Source organism: Caretta caretta, chromosome 1 (genome assembly GCF_965140235.1).
Source record: "Caretta caretta isolate rCarCar2 chromosome 1, rCarCar1.hap1, whole genome shotgun sequence".
In the NCBI taxonomy this organism is placed as follows: Eukaryota; Metazoa; Chordata; order Testudines; family Cheloniidae; genus Caretta; species Caretta caretta.
In genome coordinates this window covers 109,529,176-109,548,206 of record NC_134206.1, presented here as the reverse complement: position 1 = coordinate 109,548,206, position 19,031 = coordinate 109,529,176, and the positions used below count along the sequence as shown (strand labels likewise).

Here is a 19,031-nt window from a genome sequence, read left to right as displayed (position 1 = left end):
GAAGTCATCAGATCCAGACCCCTATGCTGATGCAGAACCTAGTAAATGTAGACCATCCCTGACTGATGTTTGTCTAACCTGTTCTTAAAAACCTCTAATGATGTGGGTTCCACAACCTCCCTTGGAAGTCTATTCCAGTGCTTAACTAACCTTGGAATCAAAGATTTTTTTTTTTCCCCCTCCTAATATCTAACGTATATCTCCCTTGGAGCAGATTAAGCCCATTATTACTTATCCTACCCCAGTGGACATGGAGAACAATTGATCACCATCTTCTTTATAACAACCCTTAACATATTTGAACACTGTTATCAGGTTAACCCAGTATTTTAACATTTACTTATGGATCAAGTTTTCTAAACCTTTTTATCATTTTGTTGCTCTCATCTGGGCAGTTTCTAATTTGTCTACATCATTTTCCTAAAGCGTGACATCTAGAATTGGACATAGTACTTCAGCTGTAGCCTCACCAGTGCCAGTAGAGCAGGACATCTGCCTCGCTTGTCTTACAACACGGGAGGTAATTGTCCAGTCCTGCTTGGCACTGGTGAGGCCTTAGGTGGAGGCCTTCTTAAAGTACCCAGAATATAAATAGCTGCCCTCACAAACAATCCCACTGTTTTTCTGTCTGCCGTATGCCGTAGTTGGGAACGTTTTCCTTTCCCTTCAGCATTATGCAGTACTTCCCAAAAAAATCCTACATAAATAGTTTAATGGTTTGTTAGACAAGGTTTTCCACCGGCAAAACTCTGTGGAAGGTACTGGCCAGATTTGGCTGCACTCCAAAAAACGTATTAAGGTCCTAAGGCTTCTCCATGACTGCCACCATTCTCTGTAATGGCCTGGAGATTCAAGCTTTCGTCATCAAAATTGGGGTTAAGTAGGGATGTGTTATTGCCCCAACTGGGTTCTCCATCTAATTAGCAGTCATTTTGGCCCTCTTTAAAGGTTGCCTCCCCAATAGAGTTGACATTCAATACAGAATGGATGGGCGACTTTTTAATCTTCGAAGTCTCCGCTTGAAGTCTAAAGTACTCAGTGCATCTATTATTGATCTTCAGTGTGCTGATGACTGTGCCATCCCTGCACCCGCTGAGAATTACCTTCAGTCCACACTGGATTTTTTTGCACAAGCTTACTGAAGCTTGGGACTCTCACTCAATATTGAGAAGACTAAAGTGATCCATCAGCCTGCCTCAGGCCTTGCACACAATCCACCACAAATCACCATCGAGGGACAAACTTTGGAGACAGTTGAGCACTTCAGCTACCTCGGTAGCCAACTTTCTCAAATTGCAAAAATTGACAGTAAGATCCAGCACAGGATCCAGTTCGCAAGTGCGTCCTTTGGATCCTGACGTGTTTTCACGGACCGTGACCTACGGCAGGATACCAAGGTCTATAAGACTATTGTTGTTCCTACACTCCTTTTATGGTTGCGAAACCTGGGTGACCTATCAACAGCATCTCAAGAGTCTGGAGAGGTACCACCAACAATACCTCCGAAAGATCCTCACATCACGTGGGAGGATTGCTGCATTAACGCCAGTGTCACCAGCGTTGAAGCAATGATCCTCATGCTCCAACTCCACTGGACTGGACATTGTGTCTCAAAACAAGACCTCTGCTTTTAACTTGCTCATTGTCGGAGATCCCGTGGTCAGAGGAAACGCTACAAGGACACACTGAAAGTGTATCTGAAGAAAACTGATGTGGACATCACAAGCTGGGAGGAGCAAGTCCCCAACCAACCTCCATCAGGCAGTGGTCCACTTCAAGGAGAAGCGCCTTGCCCTCAACAATGCAGAGAGAGAAGGAAAAAGAGAGAACTTTTTCAGCAGGCAGCTGACCCACCAGGAAATCTCTGTACCTACTGTGGGCAGATCTGTGGTTCCAGGATCAGACTCCTGAGTCATCTCAGGACCCATCTGTAAATCCATGGTAGAGATCATCCTCTAATAGCGGCATTGCTGATGATGAGACAAGGTTTTGTTTATTTTCAGAAGTCAGAGATATTAGTGATCCAGCAGGGTTCCTTTTGTAGCATTGCAAAAAGCAGAGATTCACAAGATGTGATTCTTTCCCTTTCAAATGACTGAACTGGGCATGAGCAATGTCTTTATGTACTTGAAAGAAGATAGTTTTGCAAAAATCCTGGAACACCTGCTGGCCCTTTAAAAGAGCCCCAAAAGACAAGCCAGACCAGCAAGTGGTATTCCAAAATTACTTCCTTCAGCCCTGAAGTTGCAAAAGCCTTTGAAAAAAATCTTTTTGGCATGAGTGGTGTGTCTGTGAAACCCACTTCTGCACCATATTTTGCTAGATTCTCAGACAGAGAAGTCAGTCTGTGCAGAAGATAGCCTTGTAGGAACCCTTCAAGAAGTTTCAGAGGCTGCAGTATCTGAGATTTTGGTGGAATCTAGGGGTAGCACTTCTCTAGGTTCTGTTGACTTCAAAAATTGCTCTGCGCTAAGGTGAGGCTCCAAGAGGTTCAGCCAGACCTTGTTGCAGTTGGCCTTCCCAGATCTTAGTTGTCCTGAAGGAGAGAACTTCCTTGTATCTGGGCCATTTGGTTTAGTCTCCTGCACTAAGGCACTCATCTGATACATCCAGCATGATCTCCAAGAAATGCCTCTAAAGGTGTCAAAGGACGGCTTTCTGAAGATTCTACACCATCCTCTGTGCCCAGCTGTGATTATTCCTTATTGGAGTTGCTAGCTTTTGATTGCCCTACCATTGTTGCCAAGGTAGTTTTGATGAAGTGGGGAATTTTTGCTGCTAATTTTTATGAGTACTGTGTGCGCTTCAGTTTCCCCTATATGCTGCATGGATAACTAGGTGGTTGGGAAAAGGCTGTTTACTCTTGGGCAGTCGTGTGAATAGCACCTGGCTCTGTTGGGTTTGGGGCCTAGGTCAATGGATGGTCTGTGAAGACAACAGCAAATCCAATCACCAAACTTTTGGTACCTAGCAGCTAATGACCATGAATGGTCCACTGCCTCTGGAGGAGGCTAGCCATATTTGACCAGCTGGACAACGACTGACTGAGGAGGGGCCTAGTAGAACTGGCCTGGGAACTTGAACAAAGAGGATGGAGAGAGAGAGCAGGAGCCAAGGATGGACACTGCTTTGCTGGGCTTTGGATAACCAGAGTGGCGCATGCTCTAAATTTTGTTTTCTTTACGCTAACCAAGGACTTTCTATGCTATGTTCCAGACATCTAATAAACACTGCTGTTCTTGCAGTGCCTGCCAAGTCCCTACAAATGCTGACCGTGGGGGTGCATTACCCCCTTTGGGTGTACAAATCTCTCTGGGGTGTCCAACTCAGGTGGACTCACTGAAGAGAGCTCATGGTGTGAAGCAGGGGTGCTGGAGGTTCTGAGGTTCAGTTCAAGGAGACAGGGAAGCCAAATGTCTTACCCTAGTGAAAGAGTGAGATCCTAAGGAGGTCTGGCACCCTGAGGGGAGTCCTCCCTGGACTGTTCTAGAGCACTGGACCTTTGGCTCCATGACCGGTGGTAGCAGAGGATGGCTTCTGAATGCACCAAGAGTATGGTTGGTTGCTGAATGCACCAGGAGTATGTTGCAGTACGTGACTAGCAGCAATAAAACAAAAGTAGTCAAAGGAAATAGCCAGAAAATGGTGTATTACCATCTTCCTAAGAAGGAATTGCAAACCTGTGCATAGAGAGAGGATTAGGCTTTGGAAACATTGCATGGCTGGAGAAGAATGATCAGTGTAAGAGGCAGGTTCCAGCCCCAAATGTGTGTCCAAGAGAGTCCAGGGACAGCACCAGAGAGAGCAGCCAGGGCAGCAGCAGGGTGTCCACAAGACCCAGTTCCACCATCCAGCCTAGGGGTCTTCATGGGGAGCAAGGTCATAAACAGATTTGAAGCAATGGGAGTTGGAGCTGAGAGAGAAGTTGCTGGAAGACTGCAAGAAGTAATGAAAGCATGAATGGGAGATGAAGAAGCAGAGGAGCAAGAGGACCCACATAGGGGTAAGTGAGGAGAGGCCATGGGATGCCAAGTCCACAAGGAATCTAGATACCAAATTGCTGCCCCAGTTTAAGGAGGCAGGGATGTAGATGCCTACCCCACTGCCTTTGAAAAGGCTTGTAATTTGAACCAGGTTAACCCTGTGGGCTGGCTTCGCTGTCTCACCCCCTTACTTGGTCCCAACCCATATAGGCTTACAGCCAGATGGATGGAGTTGATATTGGGGACTATGAACTATTCAAAAAAGCTTTGCTGCTCAAGTTTGAATTGACTCCTGAAGCATTTAGGAAAAGGTTTCAGAGTGTGCAAAAGACTTAGAATGTGACCTACTTGGAAGCCACCATCCTGATGGGAGCGTATTTTGACAGATGGGGTAAGAATGCAGGGGTCACCATGCTAGAGGGTTTGTATATCCTAATTGGGTTGGAGCAAGGCTATGAGATGGGCTTCCTGTTCACTAATCATATTGTCAACCTATCAGAACACAAGGATTTGCACAGTGCGAGTCAATTGGCGGATGAAGAGGTTCTCCCAGGGACTATTCCAGAGCTGTTCCAGAGCACTGGACTTTGTGGATCTGTGATAATAGTGCATCCTTAATGCACTAGTTCTAGAGAAGGCAGGTGCTAAAGTTTTATGAGTTGGTGATGTGAAGGGTTGGAATTGAGAAGACTGACTTTTGCTCCTTGCTTAGTTTCCATTTCCTTAGGAAAGCCAGATTCTGGCACAGGGGCTGGCAAAGATCCCCTTTGTCTCAGACACTGCTGAGAGATCTTTAACTTCAGTAGTGTCTTTAGGAAGTCAGGTATAGTTTAGGAATTCAGCATTTCCTCTGAGACTTAGACACAGATTTTGGATCTCTGTTGTAGGTGTATGGACCACCTTAATCCAAAAACAAATGAGATCCTGGAGAAGCTGAAAGTGACTAAATCAACTGCTTCAGGCCTCAGCCATCTATTTATGGGTCAGTTCTGCATAGAAATTCAAACTAGAAAGTGTCTTACACCTTTCAGAGCGGATAGATGAAGGAACTTCACTTCTGCTTCAGGCAGCATTGTTGCCAAGCAGCAATTTGAAGATGAGAGAGATGACCCTGTTCCAGGCTTTAAGGAAACAGATCCTTCTATGTGCCTCCCTTTTTGAGACCGTTTGTCCTTAGGGGTTTTTTTTCTTTGACATAGTAAACCATTTTCTTGGGCTGATGGAACCAGAAAATTTATCAGACGGGGGTCTGACTTTCAGTTCCGGGTTGTGTGTGTGTCGTGTCTGTCTCTCTCTCACACACTCAGTCTCTCTTTTCTCTTCAACGATCCCTCTCATAAGAAACTTATAGGACAAGGTTTTGGCGTTAGTAAAATTTATGAGAAAAGAAAATGTCAGATCCTTACAGGAGAAAGGGATTTTATTCCCAGTATTCTTCCTTTCATAAAATTTACCTGCAAACTATTCTAGACTTCCCCAAAAACAAATGCCCAAGGGAAAATCAGATTCCATATGGTTTCTTCTGGGGAACATAACTCCTTTTTGGTCCTGCATTGGTTTGGGTCCCTTGTTTACTTGCTTACTTACACAACTTGATACGGTGAAAGCACAAATAGTACCACAAGTTCATGATGTACAATGATCATTACCAATAGATGGCACTATCCTTTGGGAGAGTGGCATCTCCTAAGGGGTTCACCAAATCCTTGGTTGTGATCATAACTCACATGCATCATCAGGGCTTACAGACTTTCCATACCTAGATGACTGGCTTATAGGAATTTTATTTTAACATGGGTTAAGTTACGCCCTAAAGAAGTGTTTCATCTTCAAGACTCTCTTGGTCTGAGTAAAGAAAAAAATTAGACCTTATTCCAGTTAAGATTTTTACTTTCATAATATCTACCCTAAATTTCACAAGGGATTTAGCTTTGTCTACCTCGAGGCAAGTTGACAGAACTTACTAAGGCAGTTTTCTGAAGAAGTTGGGCTCAGTTGCAGTCTGCAGACTTGTCACCCTGTTTGCATATCTGCAGATGAAACCATTACAAGGGTGGGTTAAATCAAGTGTACAAAACGAGTACAAGCTGTTCAGGTTTGTTAACTTGTCTTCCTAAATTGCTGATATATTCTCTGGAGGTGTCAATCACCGAGATTCTATCAGGCAGACAAGATGGTTCTTGGACCTCACCGAACATTTCTGACAAAGGTTGGACCTCTGTGTGGCGTTTGGAGAGAAATCCAAGGTCAAGACATCTATATTCAAAAGTGTCTAAATGACTTAAGTGATGCATCCAGTCCTGTTAAGAATTAAGTAATGATGTTCTGCTGGAGCACCCGAGAGAATACTCTTCAACAAGCCGTGTCTATACTGTAGCCATGTCAGAAGTCTTTTGGTGCTTGGTTTGCCACTGCATAAATCACAATTCTTCGAGTGCTTGCTCGTGTCCATTCCATATTAAGTGCGTGTGTGCGCCACATGTACTGGTGCCGGAATTTTTTCTGTTATCCGTATCTGTAGGGGACCTGGAGTGGTGCCCACATGGTGCAGTATAAGGGATGTTGCCGGCTCCCCTACCCTCAGTTCCTTCTTGCCGCCAATGATGGTGCTGGAACTTCTGCTGCTGCTTTGGCTAGCTTTCGCTTAGTTCAGTGTGTCTCACAAACATTTCTTTGTAAAATAGTTGTATATAGTTTAGTATTTACCCTTAGTATTAGTTCTAGTTAGTTGGTCCCGGATGGGACCCCACCTAGGGACGGGGCATGCCCGATACCCAGGCTTTAAACCAGGCAACGGTTGTAAGTGGCCCATGCCCATCAACGACCCACACTTTAGTTGTTTAAGGTGTCTAGGAGAAGGACACATAAGCACTCCTGATGGAGTTAGCGCTGACCCCTGCACCAGAGCAGAGGTCCGACTCAGCCCCAAGCACCACTGTGTTGGTACAGAGCACCCTGCTGGTGCTGTCTACGAGCTGGCACTGCTTCCCCCACCCCTGGCAAAGAAACCCAAGAGGTCCACAAGGGGAAGATCTCCCACTTCCTGTAAGGGAAAGGAGAGGGCTGGAGGAGAGCCAAGACCTGTGCTGGACGGCTGGAAGCCTCCATCCGGGAGTCGTCCTATCTCATATGAAGCGGTCAAGCCCCTCCTCTACTGTGCCTGTCACATCGGACAGTGATAAGGGCCTCCATCAAGTTGAAGTCCCGTCGATGCCCGAGGCCCTGCAGGCAGCGCAGGAGAACCTGATGCTACTAGTGCCGCCCACACCAGCTCTTGCGGTAACCAAGCTAAGTGGTAAACCCATCTTGGGACCATTCAGAGTGTCCCCGCCTCAGCAGCGCTGCTCCCCATCACAGGGGACATCCCGCCAGCGCTTTGCTGCATGGAGCTGTCATGCCTCGGACTTTGGGAGGCAGGCTCAGAGAAGCCCTCTTTGGTCTCTGGACCCTTGGCACTGACAGTGGGATTCGAGGCGTGGCTCACTGGTAACCTGGCGCAGACCTGTGGAGGCACACGTCCCCCAGCATGAGTGTCGAGACCGACCATCGGGTTTCCAATGTCTCGGCAGCGGTCCTGTGATTGATTGGAGGAACAGGGTCACTGGTCACCCGCCCAATGGCACCCATCACTAAGACACAAATCCCTTTGATCAGGAAGATTCTGTCGACAACCGGCACGCTTCAATTCCTGGTCCCACTCTAGATCTTGCTACAGGTCAAGCAGCGTGAAGTGTAGATCTACCAACGCAGATCTGCCAAACGACGAAGATCCCTGGGGTCCCGCAGAAGGAACTCATCCCGATTGGACAGGTCAGCGTCGAGGCACTGCGGTGAGGAGGGCCACCGAGCCAGCCAGTCATGGTCATTCCACAGTGTCCGTTCTGTTTACAATTCCAGTGCTGATCAGGAGTCCCTGGTAGCAGGACAGGTCCTGGCACCAGTGGTACCATCGACCTCATAGGCACCGCAACCGACCCCATGGCTTCCGGGCTAATGGCTGGCAGTGTGGTATCCCTGGAATCCATGGGGGTTCACCCAGTCTTCCCAGGCCGCCCGATCAGTGGTGGGGGCCTCAGATAGGACATCGGCCGCAGCATCCCACCTTCCTCCGGAGGTGGAGGCTCCACAGGGGAAGACTGGCCCCAGGCCCATGAGGACCTAGGGGAGCAGCCAGTTGGACTACCAAGGGATGTGTTGGAGCTCTCAATGCTAGCTTTGTCCTCCTCATCGCCAGACGCTTTTATGGGTCCCCCTCACCCAGTTCTGCAAGATGATGTCATGGCTCATCCGGAGCTTTTGAAGAGGGTTTGCCTCTACCCTGGGGCTCCAGGCAGAGGAACTTGAGGAGCCGTCAGACTCACTGTTCAACATCCTTTGCTCCACAGCACCCGCTAGAGTGGTTTTACCCTTACACGAGGGGGTATCAAAAATAATTAATGCCCTATGACAAACCCTCTCCTCCCTGTCACCCATCTCAAAAAGGGCTGAGTGCAAATATTTTGTGCCAGCTAAAGGCCATGAGTATCTCTATACCCACCTGGCCCCAAACTCCCTTGTAGTTGAGGCTGTTAAAACAAAGAGAGAGGCAGGGGCAACCTGGGGGTATGCCCAAGAATAAAGACTCAGAGACTGGATCTGTTTGGGTGAAAAATTTGTCTTCCAGCCTTTAGTTGAGCCAAGCCCTCCTTGGCCACTATGACTACAATATGTGGCAGTCTATGTCCAAATTCGAAGTCTCACTACACAAAGGGTCCAAGAAGGAATTCCGGGCCATCCTCAAAGAGGGCACGGCTGCAATGAGAGCAGCCCTCCAAGCAGCCTCGGAAGCAGCAGGCTTCACGGCTCATCTCCATGTAAAGGGCATCCTGGCTGCTCCTCTCGGGTCTGTCAATGGAGGCTCAGCAATCGATGCAGGACCTCCCCTTTGACGGCCAGGCCCCGTTTGTAGAACAGACGGACGGTAACCTGCATGGCCTTAAGGACTCCTGCACTACCCTGAAAACTCTGGGACTGTATGTTCCAGTCCAGCCCGTAAGTGGTTCAGACTGCAACAATCTCAGGGCCAACGGAGTCAAACCCACCAGGAGCCGCCCCCCCCCCCCCAAGAAAAGTATGGGCTACAAGCACCACCCGAGCCACCCACCTCCTCCTTCGAGATTGCGCTCGAGGGCGATGTGCCAGACTTTTTACCCCAGATTTGTCTGTCCTGCTGTTTTCCAACCACCTTTCTTTTTTTTCTTTCCACATGGACAACTATAACTTCAGACCGCTGTGTCCTCAATACTTTGGCGGAGGGTTATACCCTACAGTTTACTCCCACCCACCCCATTCCGCATCCCTCTTCAGGGACCCTTCTCACGAGAGTCTCCTCGCACAGGAGGAAACGGGGTTGTTACAACTGGGTGTGATGGAAGAAGTTCCTCTCGAGTACAGGAACAAGGGGTTCGTATATTCCCGGTACTTAATCCCAAAGACGAAGGGCGGTCTGCGGCCCATCCTGGACCTGATGGACCTCAACAAGTATCTAAAGAAGCTAAAGTTCTGCATGGTCTCCTTGACTTCTATCATCCCCTCCCTGGATCCAGGAGACTAGTATGCCACCCTCGAATTGAAGGATGCATACTTCCACATAGCGGTCTTTCAAGGTCACAGACACTTCCCCCAGTTTACTGTGCGGCCCCACCACTACCAGTTTGCAGTCCTCCCGTTGGGCCTGATGACAAGCACCTAGGGTGTTTACAAAGTGCATGTTGGTGGTGCCTGCTTACCTCAGGTGTCCAGGCATCCAGATCTACCCATACCTTGACGACTGGCTAGTCAAGGGCAACTCCAGGTCTTAGGTCCAAGAGATGTCCTGGTGCTACAAGCCACGTGCCACTCCCTGGGCCTACTGGTGAACGATAAAAAGTAGACGTTAGTTCCGGTGCAAAGGATAGAATTCATTGGAATGGTACTCTACTTGACCTGCGCCAGAGCATTCCTGTTGCTAGAAAGATTCCAGATGTTGACAGACCTCATCACGGAGGTCTCCACGTTCCCCCTGCCTACAGCCAGCGTTTGCCTGCGCCTGCTGGATGACATGGCAGCATGCGCCTACGTTGTCCATCATGCCAGGCTCTCAATGTGACCCCTGCAGCAATGGCTGGTGACGATCCATTCCCAGTCCAGAGATCACCTGAACAAGATCATTACCATTTCCCCAAGGGTACTTGCCTCGCTGCGATCGCATGACTATCTTGGAGAGGGTTCCATTTGACACCCCCCATCACTCCATCGAGTTGGTATCGGACTCCTCAGACTTCGGCTGGGGCGCGCACCTCCGTGACCTCCAGACCCAGGGTATGTGTGACATTACACATAAATGTCAAAGAACTCAGGGCCGTCCGCTTGGCATGTGGAGTCTTCCTACCTCACCTGTCAGACAAGGTGGTGAGAGTTCTGATGGACAACATGGCCTCAATGTTCTACATCAATAGGCAAGGGGGAGCATGTTTGTTGACTCTCTGCCAAGAGGCACACTATCTTCGGGACTTCTGCATCAGCCATGAAATCCATCTGGAAGCTTGTCACCTCCCTGGCGTCAAGAACACACTAGCAGATCACCTTAGCAGGGACTTCTCTTACTGTGGTTGCTCCACCCAGAAGTAGCCTGCATGATCTTCTAGAGGTGGAGAACTCCCCAAGTGGACCTGTTAGCCACCAGACTAAACAGGAAATGCCACCAGTTTTGTTCGCAGGAAGGCCTGGGCAAGGACTCCCTCTCTGATGCCTTCCTCCTGTCGTGGTCAGGGAACACGATGTACCCGTTTCCTCTGATTCCTCTCATCAGCAGGGTCCTGGCAAAGATCAAGAGAGGCAAGGCACTATCTTAATCTACCTGCTTCATCTGAGGAGCCAGGGCCTGGCACACACTTCCATGAGTGTGCATCTCGCGGCCATCTCCGCTTTTCACCCACCGATCCAGGACCAGACTGTGTTTTCTCATGACATAACGGTCAGATTCTTGAGAGGCTTCAAGAGACTCTTCCCGCAGATGTGGACTCCTGTCCTGCAGTGGGATCTTAACTTGGTCCTCTCTAGGCTCACCTGCCCACCCCTTGAGCCGCTGGGTTCCTGCTCCCTTTCCCACTGTCTTGGAAGGTCGCGTTGCTGGTGGCGGTGACGTTGGCAAGATGGGTCTCTGAAATTAAAGCTGCCCTTAGGACCTCCATACACGGTCTTCTACAAAGATAAGGTTCAGTTGCGGTTCCACCCTGCCTTCCTGCCAAAGGTTGTCTCCACCTTCCATATGAACCAGGACATCTTCCTCACAGTGTTTTGTCCCAAACCGCATAAGACCAGTGAGGAGAGGCGCCTTCACTGCCTGGACGTCCGGAGGGCCTTGACTTTCTACTTAGAATGTACCAGGCCTTTCCGAAAATCGACTCAACTCTTCATCACTACAGCAGATAGGATGAAGGATCACCCGGTGCCTTCGCAGAGGATTTCCAATTGAATTACCTCGTGCATAAGGACTTGTTACAACCTGGCGGGGGTTCCACCGCCACCGATTGTCAGAGCCCACTCGATAAGAGCGCAGGCATCTTCGGCAGCCTTCCTGGCACACATCCCTATCCAGGACATCTGTAGAGCTGCAACATGGTCCTCTGTTCACACATTTACCTCTTATTATGCCATCACTCAGCAGGCCAGAGATGACGCTGGGTTCAGCAGAGCTGTGTTGCGATCTACATGTCCATGAACTCTTACCCACCTCCAGGGGTACTGCTTTGGAGTCACCTAATGTGGAATGGACATGAGCAAGCACTTGAAGAAAAGACAGTAACTGGTGTTCTTTGAGATGTGTTGCTTATGTCCATTCTACAATCCACCCTCTTTCCCCACTGTCGGAGTTTCTGGCAAGAAGGAACTGAGGATGGGGGGAGCCGGCAGTGCCTCTTATACTGTGCCATGCGGGTGCCACTCCAGAGGGCTCCAGAGCCAGTCCGCTATGGATATTGCTGAGGGAAAAACTTCCAGCACTGGTGCATGTGGCGAGCACACACACTTAATATGGAATTGACATGAATACCACATCTGGAAGAACACCAGTTACGGAAAAGGTAACTGTCTTTTCTCTCTACAATGTAGCAAGAACAGAGGCAGTTTGGGGAGCACAGTGCTTCTTCCACTGGCCAATTAACAAGGCTCCATGGAGGCAAAGCCAGGAAGGAAAAAAGGGCATTGCTTGTCTTACATAACTCCTGTTCTGTGACTGTATAGCCTCTATAGAGCACCACACTGGGTCACCCTCTCTCCCTCTACTGTTTTTGGAGCCCAGTTACGTTTAGGTGTTCTGGAGGCAAACAGGGAGAGCATTGGTGAGGGAAGGCCACCTGTACTCTCTGGGGCAAGTAGGCTTGATGTCCTAGACTACAACTGTCACTACTGACTTCCAAAGGTTCTCTTATAGTATGAAAATCCCCTTCTGAAAGGCTCTGACTCCTATATTGTGGCTCTGGAAGCAATACTGTTGAGAATAAGACGCTTGAGGTAAATGAAGCCAATTTTTCCCCTTGTAAGCAAATGGCTAAGCTACATTAGTTTGACATACACGTTCCCTGCCTGTGCAAGGATGCAGCGGGTGCATGCATACGCATTAGTCATAATTATGCTCCAGAATGTAAACTTTTACTTAAAAGCAAAATTGTCTATAGACTTTATGGTTCCAAAGAGAGCATTCAGAATCTGAATCCAATATAATGGTGTCTGATTCCAAGCTAGAAATGTTCTCTGAGAAGTATGAATTGCTCTCTTTCATATCATTGTGCTAACTGAAGCCTAATGATGGGTAATTGAAATGTCAACTATTTCTCTTCACTTCACCAGAAAAATCAATCTAATGTACTTGAATGTAATGGGGTGTCTAGTTTGTGTTGAGTCGTAGTCAGAGTTTAAGGCTAGAAGGAATGACCAGATCATCTAGTCTGATCTTCTGTATATGATGGGCAACAAACAGCATCAACACACACTAAAACCAACAACCAAAGTATTACAGCACACAGGAGACTAAAACTACTATGTTGCCACTGACAGAAAATAGGAGAAACTGAGTGTACATCAATGCCTGAGGTCCCTGCAATGGCAGGGAATTGATGAAGTGAGATAATCCTGGCAAGTGACCTGCGCTCCATGCTGCAGAAGGCAAAAAGACCAAAACCCAAAGGTCACCGCCAATCTGACCTGGGGGGAAATTTCTTGCCAGACCCACATATGGATCTGATCTCCATCTGTGGCCATCTCTGATGCTTCAGAGGAGGGTGACCAAAAAATCCCCACCCCAGGATACATTGGGGGCAAGAATCCTTTCTTGAGCCCTGTGGGTGACCAGCTGAAGCCCTAAAGTATGAGCTTTAAAAACACAAGATATAAACTGGAAAGGATCCCCAGGGCTGCTAAGCCCTGCCCCCTGCCAAATCATTAATTCTCCCACAGTTGGTCACTTCTGATCCAGAGTTCCATTCAAGCACCCCTCAGAATTCTTATTTTATGACCATACAATTAAAGTTTCCATATAGCCGGTTTTTTCTCATGAGAATATTTACACTTATTGGCTTGGCTACAAGTTTTTAAATCTAAATCTAAACTAAATCTAACCCTTTTTTTTTTTTTTTTTTTTTAACCAGCTCATAGCTTTGATGGCTTAATACCAATGATGAATGGAGGAAATGAGGATGATGCTGACAATATGCACATTGATAAAGAGGTTGCTGTTGTATCAGGTGGGAGTGGACAGTTTCCTGTTAACTACAACAACATTCAAATGGTCGAAGACACCAAACAACAGGAGAGTGGTTCTGTTGGACCAAAAGAGATTGAAATTTACACAGTTTCTGCAATGCAAACTCCCTGTCGTTGCAAGAATCAATATGCATTTTATTTCTAATTTAAATATAAAACATCCTTTTATTTTTTGCACACTGTTGTCCAGAGTCTTGCAAACTATTGTATTACTGTAACAGCTATTATATTTGGGTTTTTAAGTAGATATCAAAGATTAGCTGTTTCATAGAACACACTGCAAGGGTATAAGGGAAACCTTATTGATAGATCTAATCTAAATAGAAGTTCACTATGGCTATTTCACTTTTATTAAAGGCTTACATTTCATGTGCCTTGTTTTTAGTTACTATGTTTGCAGCTTAAAGGAAAATTCGGAGGTATTTTAAATGATTGATTTCATTGGTACCAAATAGACTTACTTTTCCTTGTACAATATTGGCAATTATATCCTAATGGTTTATATAGTTCTTGAAACAGGGTGATATCTCTTAGCTAGTTTCAGACTTGCTCAACATATGCAAATAATAGTCCAAACCTAATGACTGTGTGTTCAACATTTGTTCAAACACCGCAATATGACTGTAGAAATCATATTGTGAACAGCTATTGCTTTTGTTTTATGTGGATAAAAGACTATTGATGCCATGGGACTTTCATTGAGTTGCCATTTGGAACAATCTTGGAAACCACTCTTTGGATTTTGTATCAGTCTTCATGAAATCAGCCATATTGTTAGTAGTAGTGCATATTAGTACTTTAATTTTTTCAGGGGCCGCTTGATCAAGATGCTTTTTAATAACCCAAGAGTGTATATAGAGTTACGCTGTCTTAAGAAAAATTGTCTTGGGTCAGCTTGTCCATCCACTTGGTAGGTAAAGGGAGGAGTTACTATTTTAGTGTATTATTAAAATTTTAAATGAATATTCATGTCGTAAGTCATACTATAATAAAATGTTTCTGCTTGATACCATAGGTCGGATTCACCAAATTATATTAAATGGACATTAAAATATGTAGGGATTTAAAAAAACAACAACAACCTTTTCATTAGTTTGAAAGTAGATGAAAAGCTCCAGTGATAGTTGCCAAATGTTTATATTTATTGAAAAGTAGTTGACTTTCTCTTTCATAAATATTGTGTATTGTTTTAGGTGCTTATTTTCAACAAATATAAAAATGCTGTAATTATCACTAGAACTATTCACGATATGCTTTTGAATATTCACTAACAGAAATGCCATTGTTAACTTTGTTAACAAAGCTAGCCTAAATTACCAATTTTAAAACGGGACTGCACTTTTTCCAGTTAATAAATATTTTATCAAATTTTTAATGTGCGTCTTCGTCACAATATTAGTAGGCATAATATGTTGAGTTTGTTTTTTTTTTTTTTGAACTTGACCTCCAACAGGATTCTATGGCTAATAAGTTTAGTTAATGTGATTATTTTAAGCAGTGTAGAGATAAGCAGGAAACTTCAGTTGCTGCACTTAGTGTCACAGATAACTCTCAGTTCATTCACATCCTTGGCATTGTGTGTTACTATATGTGAAATACCAATGTCATATTATATATACCCGTTTATATTTATGTGGAGAACCACAACTTTCCACTTCTTCAGTGTAAAGCAGTGGTACTCATTACCTTTCCTTCAAACAAAGACCCCGTGTTTTAAAATTTGGCAATTTAGTAAGAGAATACTTAACTGCCCTGAGCTAGAAATAAAACAAATGATACTTTTCTGCACAAAGATTTATGCATTAATATGTACATAAATGTATGTGCATACGTTCAGAAAGACCTAGAAAACAAAATGTAAAATGCTCAAAAATCAAAATACAGAGCTAGTTTCTAGGTTTGCCCTGCCTATCGTTAGACAGACGTGCACACACAATAGGTAATTTTAGGGCACACCCAGTAATCTATTTTTGTGCTAGTACTTTCAGTACCACTACAAAAACATACATTTGAAACTTGACTGAAATTTAGTTTTACAGATGAGGTAATTAGCGTACTAATTACTAAAATTCAAATGAGAAATTGCTTAAACCAGTCTGTTTTTTGCATGCATATTTTTAGTATTTCTTGTTTTCTGTTAGTAATCTTATGGTCTTCTGTGCATTTTGCTGTTGTATGGCATTTTGCATGTGGATTGTACAGATGTTACAAATCTATCATTAAGAAAAAACATATTGTTCCCGCCTAATATATTCTCAAGTAAACCACTAGTTATACTGAAATTGTTTGATATACAACCTTAGGAAACATTTTATATTAGTTTCCCCATTGACACAAGCTTGTTCATATTGCCTGCTTCAACATGTATTGTTACCTGAGATCTGTCACTAAAGAGGAGGCAAGAAACATAATCACCACTGCTAAAAACTGTAGTCCACTCAAATTTAAGTTCTTGCACATAGATTCTTTAGTTCCAGGTGGATTTTAAATTTGTCCTGTTTCCCAAAATACTGTTTGGAATGTTGTCTGCTTTGTTACTCTACACTTGTCACTTAACTTCTTTATTTTTCTAAAATTCACAGTGTCTTAGAAAGATTAGCATAGCTATATATATATATACATTTCTAATTTAGTTAGCAATTATGTTTTTGAAATTAAAATTAGCTTTCAAATTTACTGGTCAGAGTCAGATTATATTACTTTTAAACCACCTATGTTGACGTGGAATATAAAAATTAGGTTTGCACTCAAGTGTCTTTCCACTCCCACCCCCAAGTTTCTGTGCATAGGTTTTGAAAAACAAAGTGGAGTGCAGTGGAGACATTTTGATGTATTTCCATTGATTCTCAATTTTTGGTGACAGATGTATTTCTTAATGCAGATATGAATAGCAGTAGCTCCGTTTTGAATGCATTGACAAATGGATGTACCATCAATGGACATTTGGACTTCACCACCATAACACAGTTCAATGGAATGGATTCCAGGCATGAAGAATGTTTAACATTAAGACCTAATGGAATAACTTCTGGAGTAGCTTCTGCCAATAGGCACAGAATTCACACCTGTAATGGCACTGAAGAACCAGAAAAAGCCATGAATACTTCTGCCGATATGTGTGGTTCACTGCATCTGAATGGAAGCCCAAGTAGCTTTGTGTCTAACAGGCCCTCATGGGCTGAAGATCTTGGAGATACTTTGCACTATGGGCATTATCATGGTTTTGGGGATACTGCTGAAAGCATCCCTGAACTTAACAGTGTTGTTGAGCATTCCAATTCTGTTAAAGTTGAACAGAAATATGATAATACTGTCTTAGGCACAATGTATCTTTATCATGGTTCCTAAATCAACATCTTGTTTGTCAAATTCATATTGAAATTGCTAGCAAATGTTTGAGAGGGACAAAAAATCCTCATCTAGCATTAAATCTGAAAAATGCACCTATTACTATTTTTACACTTTGTTTATATAAAAAGTAAATCTTTCATTTGACAGTCTTATACTATAGTTCTAATTTGTTGCATGTATGAGGCTTATCTAGTGATGCAAGTAGGTGGTGTTACAATGAAATGTTTATTCTTTGCATTTTACTATAGAATGTTGTGGTTTTGTACTTGTTCGTTTATTTGTTTTTTTTTTATTTTATTTCCAAGCTAGTGAACACTATCTTTCCCCTTCTTAAAAGTGTTTTCCCTCTTATTAATATGATCAAACTGTATTGAATTTTGTGCAGAAAACAAGTTGTGTTTGTGTATCAATCTTGAAGTAAATATTTTCCTTTTTTGTATTTTCTGCTGAAGCTATGGTAGCGATATCAATGCCAGCTGTCACTATGCAAGGTTTGAAAAGTGTTGTTCTTAAAGGAGCTTCTCTGATTTACGAATTTGTATGTTTCTTTAATAGAATTGGAACTTCATCTTTTCGTTCTATGACAAATGAAATGTTAAAAATGCAAAGACAAGTTAGAAACATTTTTCAATTTAGTGTAGCATAGGAATTCTTTTCTTCATTGTTAGGGCCCTTTGCATTATAGAAGTGGAAAAGCAGATTACCTATGGTCAGTTGCAAGTGAGAGTGTGCTTCAGCATTGGTTCTGATTTATGGCTTTTTTTTTTATTTTGCTTCTCTACTTTACTTATGTGTTTGATATTTTACCATAGCTCATAGCCTGGATGCATGTTGGCACTGTTTTTGCTTTTTATGCAATTTAAAATTACTGCTACTTGTTATAGAAATAGTCAGGTCAAAATATTTGACTGATTTTGATATACTGTACATATATTTTGTTTGCTTTGTGTTTTTTACAACTGTTTTGAAAATCTAATGCCGTGTATATCTAGCCAGTTAAGATACTTTTAGGGCTTTGTTCACTGAAAATACATTGTATTTAAATCCTGTAACACAAGTAAAAATTCATACAAGTGCTCTGTATACACATTAATAATGTAAGATACTACTTTTGTGATTTGATAAAAGAATGGTGGGAGAATATATTAAACAAGAGAGAAACCCAGTAAGCTTTGAACTGTATCAATTTTTTTTGTTTTGTTTAAAAGGGACATTACAAATTGAATTTTAAAAAAATAATTCCATATTGTATCTGGATTTATTTTATTTAGAAGTGACACATTCATTGATTTATATGAACAAGTGTTTAATAGATTTAAAGTCAAATCTCACTTACCTATTTAATCCTTCTTAACGCCTGTGTGGAATCTGTTTATTTTCATTATGTGGAATTATAAAAAAGAAGGTAAATAGGCTGGCAAGTCATCTTTGACTGAGTTTCTTTGTTCTTTCAAAGATACTAGTACATGTTTTCTACATTATGTGTAAAGACTCTCAGTCCTGAGTTCCAAAGAAAGATCAGAAATGTTAGTTTTGTGTTTCACCCTGAAATTGTGTAGTACTTAGTTTTCCCTTAAACATTTCATTAGGAAAAAGTCTGAAAAACTCAGTATTTTCTAATAGAACTTACAATATTGTTTCATATATCACCATTCCGATATAAAATACCACAAAGCAAATTAAAGTGTAGCGAGTTAGATACTAGTTGAGTTACAATGACAGTATAAGCAAATGGAGCAGTTGGCCAGAATAATGCAAGCACTTAACTTCTGGTGACAGATGAGATGTGCAGGGGGACCTAAATCTCACCGGAAGCATGGCGCCTCTAGCATGCTATAATTTTGGTCAAACTAACACTTCAGACTTATTAACTTAAAGCTTGATTAAGACATTTTTTTCCAAGTGCTATTTTAGAGT

The 19,031-nt window shown here is 43.7% G+C and overlaps 1 protein-coding gene across 2 annotated transcripts in view; it reads left to right on the top strand.

The window, feature by feature from the left end:
- ANKRD10 (ankyrin repeat domain 10) overlaps positions 1 to 18,279 on the top strand; it is a 51,950-nt gene extending 33,671 nt beyond the window's left edge. For both annotated transcript variants that reach the window (XM_048855244.2, XM_048855257.2), the window contains exons 5-6: positions 13,649 to 13,744; positions 16,645 to 18,279. In XM_048855244.2, the coding sequence (XP_048711201.1) occupies positions 13,649 to 13,744; positions 16,645 to 17,111 (563 nt within the window). In that variant the 3' untranslated portion in view covers positions 17,112 to 18,279. The remainder of the gene's footprint in view (positions 1 to 13,648; positions 13,745 to 16,644) is intronic.
- The last annotated feature ends 752 nt before the right edge of the window (positions 18,280 to 19,031 follow it).